Source organism: Stylophora pistillata, chromosome 5, assembly GCF_964205215.1.
Source record: "Stylophora pistillata chromosome 5, jaStyPist1.2, whole genome shotgun sequence".
Classification (NCBI taxonomy): Eukaryota; Metazoa; Cnidaria; class Anthozoa; order Scleractinia; family Pocilloporidae; genus Stylophora; species Stylophora pistillata.
In genome coordinates, this window is record NC_142523.1 from 19,190,716 (window position 1) to 19,200,715 (window position 10,000).

The 10,000-nt window shown below is 37.9% G+C and overlaps 1 protein-coding gene and 1 non-coding gene across 2 annotated transcripts in view; both read left to right on the forward strand.

Moving 5' to 3' along the window:
- The window catches only part of LOC148730686 (uncharacterized), a 1,375-nt gene extending 274 nt beyond the window's left edge, over nucleotides 1-1,101 (forward strand). Inside the window, exon 1 of the mRNA XM_088761686.1 lies at nucleotides 1-1,101. This exon is cut by the window's left edge and continues 274 nt beyond it. Coding sequence (XP_088617812.1) covers nucleotides 1-493 — 493 coding nt within the window. The 3' untranslated portion in view covers nucleotides 494-1,101.
- Nucleotides 1,102-1,269: 168 nt separating this feature from the next.
- On the forward strand, nucleotides 1,270-8,540 carry LOC111347121 (uncharacterized). Its single transcript, XR_016001921.1, has 3 exons — nucleotides 1,270-1,924; nucleotides 2,199-4,342; nucleotides 8,076-8,540. It is a non-coding gene; the product is annotated as an uncharacterized LOC111347121 (transcript).
- The last annotated feature ends 1,460 nt before the right edge of the window (nucleotides 8,541-10,000 follow it).

The window sequence follows — 10,000 nt, forward strand, 5'->3', positions numbered from 1 at the left end:
TTGTATTTTTACTTGTCAGCCTGGACGGCCAAAGTTAAATGTTCCTCAAGAACAATTACAATTTCTCATAGAACGTCGATTCAACACCACACAAATAGCTTCCCTTCTGGGGATTAGTTCACGAACAATTGAGAGACGTTTACGTGAACATAACCTGAATATCAGTACTTCTTACAGTAATCTAAGCGACCAAGATTTGGATACAGTTATCAAGAGTGTACTCACCGATTTCCCTCAGACGGGCTACAAGCGGATGACTGGGTTTTTAAGGGCAAGATGGCTTATTATCCAAATAGGGAGTACAAGTTCCAAGTTCCAAGTCCAAAGTCGCATTCGAGCAGCAATGAGGAGAACAAATCCTGAAGGAACTCTTTTGAGAGCTCTGGGAATTCATGTCATTCCACGGCGGAGTTACCAGGTTGCAGGACCTCTTGCCCTTTGGCATGTTGACGGCAACCACAAGCTCATTAGGTGTGGAATGTGGACTGATTAGAGTCGGTTTGCATGACAAGAATGATCATTGCACCAGGATCGCAAATTATGCATCGGGGTGATTATTAAATAGACAATAACAACAGTAGCGAATCATTATTTTCGTTTTTGACAGTCTACTCAAGAGAGATTATAAGCCCTGATATATTGATCAGAAACCACAGTTCTGAAAGATCTCAGAACTTAACAACAGCGATAAAATTGTCTCCCATTTTCTGCTTTCAGTTTTTATGCAAAAGTGCGTACTTGACCTTACTGCAAGTACCATCCAAGTTGAGACAAGGCAATTTAGCATGCATGTCAACCAGTGGAGAGGATGAACCACATATTAGTGAAATCCTAGTGCAATAATCATTCTCCTTTCATGCAAACAGTCCAGTAATGTGGTAAAGTGTAGCATGCATATATTGTTTTCCATTTGAAGAAACCTTATGTACCCGAAGAAAAATATATTCTAGCATTATGTCAGTGGACAAAGTGACCCCAGCTCCCATTTGGCTTGATAGCTGAACTGGTTGAACACTGCACCAGTATTAACAATTTGTTTTCAGTGGTGCTAAATTTATTAAATCCTGAGGATTCCACATATGGTATAGGCCTGTTTTTGTATTTTGCTCATGTTCGTAACTAATGGTTCACCCACAAATGATTTGGTTAATGATTTAAGGAAATATGCTATAAATATGAAATAACCATCATAGTCTAAAAAGTAGGAAAAAGTTGTTTCCTTGCGTAACATTCCTAAGTACTATACCATTTCTTTGGCTTGTGCTGAGGGAAGGACGTTTCATATGCCAGTAGTCAGAAAAGAATATTTCTGCATGTTTTCCACACGATTCTTTATTTAGAATGTTTGATTTATTATCAATTTTTTTTAATAGGTGGAAGTTTGTAATCCATGCTGGGATTGATGGATTTTCTCACATGATAATGTTTCTACATTGTTCAACAAACAAAAAGTCTTTGACTGTTCCGCAGCTTTTCCAGTCTGCTGTAGAAACTTTTGGTCTTCCCCCCCCGTGTGCGATCTGATAAGGGTGGTGAAAATGTTGAGGTAGCTTGGTACATGTTAAATCATCCGTTGCGTGGGCCCGACAGGGGAAGCTATACAGCAGGCCGCAGTGTCCACAACCAACGCATTGAGAGGTTATGGCGGGATTTGTTTATGGGTTGTACATTTCTATTTTACCTCCTTTTACATCACATGGAGAGGTGTGGTATTCTTGATCCTTGCAATGAAGTGCATTTGTTTGCATTGCATTATGTCTTCCTGCCAAGGATAAACAGGAATCTAAGAGCCTTCCAAGAAGCACACACCAGAGCTCCCATAAGCACCGAAGGAAACTCTTCTCCAGAGCAGCTTTGGGTTTGTGGTAGGTTGTGAATGGCAAATTCTCATCACACAATAGGGCAGGAATTCCGAGATCCTCAGGTATGGTAGTTGGCTATGAACAAAGGGCCGATTCATGAAAGTCTTGATAATTAATTGTTGCGTAAAATGTAGAGATGTTTATCAAAAGATGTTCAATTTTGTTATTGGTTTTGAAAGCCTGATTATAATTTATTATTAAACTAAAAGAATGCAAAAAGACCTGTGTTTGATGCTGTTAGGTGTTGAGAGTTTTGAGTAATGGGACCCCAGTTTATCTTGCTTTTGTTCCTTCAACTACATGTAAAATGCCATTTATTGTTCCATTGTATTTCAGGTTATAGGTGATGAGTATGGCATTGATGTTGATGGGCCTGTGCCATTAGAGGATCATGATGAATATGTTGATGTTCTACCCACTGTGATTAACCATGGCCAGAATTTTCAACAACAGCTTCAAGTGACTATTGACCCACTGCATGATTCAGATTGTTATGGCGTTGGTATTTATTTAGAAGTATTATTTCTTTTAGAAAATGTCTGTAGAACAATGTAAACAAAAAGGTGCCATTGTGTTAATTAACTTTATCGCTACATTTCTCTCAAGTTTTCTTGACAAACAGTAACAGTCTTTGGCTACATGATAAGAACTTCGACGAGCAGGTGAGGAAGAAGTTGGGTCAGGGTACCCATAAACAACAGCCGGCAAATGTATTGATCTTGATACTTGTTTTCATCTACGTTAATTACGAAATAATAACGTTAAAATCCATCAAAATTGACACCAACAGGAACTAGATTTTAGGTCACAGAATTCACCTGTACTGAAATAAAGCTAGTACAAACATGCGAAAGCAATTACTCTGATCAAGGATATTTTGGCACGATCAAAACGCAACAGTAGTTTAACTTGTTGGATTTTGGTTTAACTCACTCCTTCATGTACATATCTTAAAATCGTCCATAACCTTTTCCTCCAAACTGCCTTAAATGGAAAAGGCCTTCCTCCTCTCTTACATTGTACAGGAACAGTAAGTGCTCGTGGTTATTGTCACGGAGGGGACCATTTGTCCAATAAGCAGCAGTGATCAATTTGAACCAATTTGAACCAATTTTCCAGCCTTAAGTCAATCTATCTTTAACAAGTAATTAAAAAAAAAACAAGTAGCTACTTACATTCGTTACTAAATGATTTAAAGACAGACTTGTTCAAGAGGTCATCCTTGTCATCAACATCACAGGACTCTAAAAGCCAAACAAAAGCACATTGTCAATCTGCTCATCATCTTGGGAAAAAATTTGTTGTTATATATGTGGATAAGTTTTCAACCCTCAAACACAAAAAAATATTACTGTAATAAATTCCAAAATCGTACCCTCTGCAAGGAAACAGGCAGCTCTATCTAGGTCACCATCTACAGCCTCCAAGGCTGCCCTCACATTATCCTTCTTGGAGGGGAAAAGCTGACACAATTTATCTTCATCTTCTTGTTTGGGCTGTAGGAAAATCAATAATAGAAATGATGATAATAATAAGAGCAATAATGATGTGGATGATGATGACAATGAAGACTTAATTGACCACTCCTCAAATTCCAATGAGGTTTTTCAGGGCCAACAATATAAAAGAAAACCATACAAACAATTCTAAGCACTTTTCGCTGTTTTTTTTTTTTTTTTGACAAAACCCACATGTTTGACAAATGGTCGTCAACAGTTCATTCAAGAAACCTTGTCTCATGTTTTGCCCAAAACTTGGTGCATTTTTGATCAAACAAAACAAAAATAAATGAAAGAATTAAACATTAGCCCATCACTCCTTCAGCTCCTCAGTTGTCTCAATATAGCTAGGGATACATGTACTATCCTACAATAATCGACAGAAACCCTTGCTGTACTCGACAAAATTACGGTGGCTTCAAAGGGACATACACTTTCCTCTCTCTTTTTTCCACTTGCGACTTAGCTGCTACTTTCTTGCGACTTAGCTGCGACTTTCTTGCTACTTTCTTGCGACTTTCTTGCTACTTTCTAGCGACTTAGCTGCGACTTTCCTGCTACTTTCTTGCGACTTTCTTGCGACTTTCTTGCGACTTTCTTGCGACTTAGCTGCGACTTAGCTGCGACTTTCTTGCTACTTTCTTGCGACTTAGCTGCGACTTTCTTGCGACTTAGCTGCGACTTTCTTGCTACTTTCTTGCGACTTAGCTGCGACTTTCTTGCTACTTTCTTGCGACTTACCTACGAAGTCGAGTGGGACGCAGGCTAGGTTGCATTGCCGATAAACAACATGGATTCTCTCAAAGAACAGCCAGTTCCGGAGGTCCAAACCAGGTATTTTGGATTTTTTCATTCGTTCAAATTAGAAATGCTGAAGGTACAAAAACTTATATTTGGCTTCATTCTCTTTATATTTTCAATTTTTTAAAAGAAAAACGTGGGATTAAAGATGGCGTTTGCCAACAGTTTAAAGACGAAAGGGTAAGAATTCATTACGAACTGTTTCCTCTACTGGACGCGAGATTGTGGCGCACTTAAATTTGATATGTCAGATTGTCTTTTTACACTTTCCTTACCTTCTTGTTACGTCTGGTTTACTTTCGAGAAACCTTTAATCATTTAACTTCAAGATGGGACGGTTATTTGTGCTTCACTGGGAATAGTTTTGACCCTTTTCATAAATGGCTGCAAATTAAATTTATTTTGTAAGTATTAAAACTAGCCAGACTAACCTCGGTTTTCAGTTAATAATTTGAAAGAAATGTTACTCTCAAACGAGTTTAGTGAAGTTAATTTCATTGCATACAAAATATTTTTTGTATTGGTAGCTATTGGGTCATTCCACAGTATTTTGCATGTCACGGAGGGGACAATTCAGAGGAGAATATCATGGATAGCTCCCCAGCTTAATATAATTCAGTTCACTGAGGACTTCTTATGGATAGAACAGCTAATGATTGTTTTGAATCAAACTATTTCCAGATGACCTCTTCCACATTTGGGGGGAATTAGTAATTTATTTAGATTGTCACGGAGGGGACCAGAGAAACTATGAAAACTGAAAGTTAAAATTTAATCTCAGATTTCTGTGAATGTATAACGGCAGCAGCAATAATTTAGTACATAGTTTATTTAGATGTTAATCAACGATAAAACTGCCTTAAATGGAAAAGGCCTTCCTCCTCTCTTACATTGTACAGGAACAGTAAGTGCTCGTGGTTATTGTCACGGAGGGGACCTTTTGTCCAATAGGCAGCAGTGATCAATTTGAACCAATTTGAACCAATTTTCCAGCCTTAATATGAGTTTACAGCCCCCAGTTTAATTCAATTCTTTTCAAGATATTCTTTAAAGCTTGACCACATCAAAAAGGTTGGCTGTCATACGTGTTGTCAAGCCTTTAAAGACAATTAATTTATGGCTGGAAAGTATTCTGGAAAGTTGTGTCATGCTGTTTGTTCATATGATACAACACATTTCTTAAAAAACCTTTATGTTTTTTCTTTTTGTAGTTTTTATTTGGAAAATTTAGGTTCATGTAAAGTACTCAAGATAACACCAATGGTTCAATAAGACCTGGTGCATAAAAAACATATACAACATTTTTAAAACTTACATGTATAACTAAAAATGTAAGCAACTCAGATATTTCAAGGTGTTGTGTCTCTGTCTCTCTCTTAATAAAAAGGGTTAAAGCTGCATTGTAGACTGCAAATATGCATGCATGCATTATATGCAAGATGTAAATATAATAATTATATAAGTTGAATATTGAACAAAAGTGCCACAGATTCAGAGGTGATAACGACTTCCAAGTTTTAATACTTGTATATGTACAGTTGTACAGCTAACTTTTGACAATATCCAGTTCATACTAAAGTAGTCTAAAATCCAGTACACTCTAAGTGAATAAACCTCCAAAAAGCTCAATTCTCATTTTCATAAATGCTGTAAAAGACAGACAGTTATCATAGGCTTTCTTGTGCTCAGAATTAGTCCTGCTTTTTGAAAAACAGGTGCACTTTCTCAACTTCACCTTGCACTGAAAATGTAAATGGGTGATTGCTTTCCAGCATTACAGGACCATAAAAAATACAACTGCAATGTACGCTGTCCATGTCATCTCATCTTGGCCAGTCATAGGTGGCAGAGCTTATGCTGTGTTAGAACTTGAATTCTACAAAGCCATCTTCCACAGAAATCACCCGGCCAAAGTAAAAAGTTGTGACATAGTCTACAGCAAGGTACATCCCCACCTCAACCCCCTTAGAAGGTACTGGGCTGAGATGTTGAACATGGAGATCATGAATAATGGATTTCCTTACATCCACCATGTCCTTATTAAGGACAGGAGGACAGAAAAGAGCAAGGGCTCTTGCAAATATGCAAACAAACACACCACAATCATAATCTGTTTCTTGTTGCTGTATATCATTAGAACTGTTCACATGAAAGGACCAGTCCCCTGGACTAGACTGATTATCTGCTACAAGCAATGCACTCCACATCTTACAGAGAGCTCTTTGGTGGGTGGGCTTGACAAAACTGCCAGCTGCACTCATATAGAAAAAGTGTTTTCTGTTCTTGCTGAATTGAAGGGGAAAAAAGACAAGAATGATCAACATGAAATTTTGGTCTCAATCTTTCTCTTTAACCATCTCATAATTTTCATCATTTTCTTTCAATCTTTCTCTGTATTTCTTTGTCCTCTCTTTAGAACTCATTTCAGCTCTAAAGCAACTGCCAGTGCTGTGGTGATCATGCTCAGAGCCTACAATCCCAGAATCCTTTACTTTTTGTTCCTGTATTAGTCATGAAATGTGCAACTCTTTCTTTGACAGTAAAAATGTTCTACTCACATCCACTTTTGACGTAAATGAACTTAAATTTTAAACTCAATAGTTACATTTATTTCTCTTTTAAGTGAGGAGAGTATAGTTTGTTAAATTGCATTCATCTTCAGTGACAGTTAATTTTTCTTCATTACAGTGATGTCCCCTCTGTGACAGTAATGTCCCCTCTGTGACAGAAAAGTCCCCTCTGTGACAGAAAAGTCCCCTCTGTGACAAAAGTTCCCCTCCGTGACATTTTTATCTTTTTAAAGTAATTAAAAGGAAAAAGAAGTGAAAGAAACTCTTTACCACTTTTGAGTTTGTCAGCCCATACTTCAATAATTAACAGAAGTTTCTGCAGTTATCCCTATTTATTTTAGAAAGATCATAATTTTTGTGGGTATTTTTGTCACAGAGGGGACAATTCAATGTTGGACAAAGCATTACATCTCTTCCGCACAAAGCCAAGAAACAAATTTAATAACATAGGAAGTCTGGGTAAACAACTTAATGTCCTGACAGTTATTATTAGATTTCTTCTCAAGACAGATCTACAATATTTATTAAGTTTATGTCCCCTCTGTGACAGCTTTTTTGGTATCAAGGCTAATTTATGATAATTTATGACACAAAATTACAGTGCTGACATCTCAAAAGTATCATTTTATACAAGTTTGGCATTTAACCAGTACAGAAATAGAGCTTAATAGTCCTTTTAGTCAATTTTATTTTGTAAAGCTTTATGTCCAAAATACTGTGGAATTACCCTATTTACCATTCCTAGAATCCAAAGTAATTGATTTGGAAATAATTGGATGAGAGGAAAAAAGGTTTTTTTTTTTAATTTAATTACTTCCCAATTGGACAAGCATGTAGTCCTTTACCCACTAATTTATGTAACATTCCAAAGTAGATGAACTCGATGTAGGGAAAATGTTGGGCCTGATATATGGCATGTACATGTACATGTTGAACATGATATACTGCAAATGTTGCTTGTATACATATGGATTTCTCTTCTTGTATTTAACTCAAGATCTTACTTATTTACTGCTTGATATATTGAGTTGAACACTTGCAGAGAAATTCCATATAAACTCAAGATCTTATTTGTTTGCTGTACATAATATATTGAGTTGAGCACTTCAATTGAAGAGAAATTCCATATCTGTGTACGTCCATGTATTATTCTATAGTATCTGTTGCCATTTTTTCCTTTTTGTGTTTCTTATCTTGGGAAATATACCCATAGGACCCGCAAGTATTTTATGTTTTTTTTTTCACAGTTTACGTATTCGTATTACACCTCAAGTGGCTTATTTTACTTGACTAGTTTGACTCCATACTATTCTCTAAGATAAACTCATTTTTCCTTACTACAGGTGGACTTTACAGCTGTGAGGATGGCAACAGGTGGAGATTTGCAAGCTCTTGGTTCGGTTTGCGGGGGCGACATACTTGCACTGAGATAATAAGGATAATGCTGCTCATCGCAATAGGGGATTAATTATTCTTTTCTTTTTATACATGTCGTTCATGTCTTCTCTAATAGGTTGTGTCAACTTAACACTTTTAAAACGGAATGGAAAATAGTTCGTTACCTGCTATTTACTTTGCTGTTCTACCTTGTTGAGTTCATAGGTTTCGAATTACCAGGCCAGATGATATCTTTACAATACACTGTACTGTAAAGAGTGTGAATGGTGCATAAGGCAGTTTCTCTCCCCCACAGGCGTGTAGGTTATGGATGAAAATAGTCCGTTCTTAGTGTCAAGAGTTTAAGTTCCTTTCCACATGTAGAAAATATGATGGAAACGTAGAAGAAATAAAGTTGATTTTAATTAGCATTTTCAATTAACTTACTTGCGTGGCTCGGTATCCAGCTACAAAATGATAGCGGCATTAGATCTGACCAACAATAAATACCTTGCGATGTACATTTGGCCACACTGAATATTTGCGAACCTAACATAGCCCCTGAACTAACCGCATAGAAAGCTTTGTTTTTGATTGCACCAAAAACACTGCTCATGCTGGGTAGCCTGTGAACAGGAATGAAATTCAACCATTCTTCTATGGTATGGCATTAATATGGTCCAGTAGATCTAAGTAGAGTTGGAGAGCTTCCTCTGCTGTTGTAGCTGGTTCTAGACCTTCATCCTCCATGATTAGATCACAGAGCTCTTTAAAGTAGGGACATCCTTTCGCTTGTGGTTGCTCGGCACACGTATCCTGTGCGATTTCGATTTCGTCGATGTCAACAGGAGTCATGTAATCTTGACTCTCAGCTGATGCTTGAACGAAGTAGAGTACATCTGGCTTTCCTGACGGAGATTCCACATTGCTAGACGGCCGAATTCGGTGAACATTCCATTCCAGTGCAGCTCTGTGTAGTTCACTTTGTATGACATCCATGAAACAGAACCTCAGGCATTCGCGGTGTATTATATCATCATTGTGATACAAACCAGAATCTCTCAAGTCCTTAAAAAATGTAATCCACGATTCTGCACATCCTTGCCTCAAACGTCCCCATCATGCTTCAATTCTTTGGTTTGCTGTAGATTTCTCTTACATGAAACTTTTATCACCTGCAAAGTCGTCATTCATGGACCGCCGAAAGAAACGCTGAATAGCTGCTAAGTTCCTGTTCTCAGATCCCCTATCTCCACGTACAATCCTTGCCGTACCTCCTAACTGTCTTGCATAGTCTAAGAAATATTGAGCTACTATATGAGGGTCGTTGTTCGAAGATGCAACCTCCAGCCATAGAATCCTTCGACTAAAGCCATCAATTGCACCATGAATGCAGAATCCAAACGGTTTTAGTTTGTCGTAGGCGTCAATGTGCCATAAGTAATTTGGTCCTTTACACCTGTAAATTCGTCGTCGTAGTCTATGCTGTGACCTATGCTCCACCCCTTCAGGATCAAAAACCCTCAAAACATGTCGAACGACTTCCCTCGTAGTAACAAGACCGTGCTGATTGATGCATCGCTCGATATCCGAGAAGGCTTCCACTCCCCTTCAGTTCCTCCTCGACTGCTTCTACCACCTCATTCAGATTACTTCGACGCCGACGTCTTGTACATCCCAACCGTCTGAGTATTCTTTTCAATTGTCTTAACGAGATCCCGATACCATGTACACGTACGAGAAATAATGCAATTTCAGGTGCAGTAAGCCCAAGATTGAAGTAGTCCTTGATTATCTCGTCACGCATTACTGCATTGTTCCTTATTGCCGGAGAGTAAGATGGAAGCACTGAGTAAGATGGAAGCACTGCCAGCGATGTAGAGCACACCGA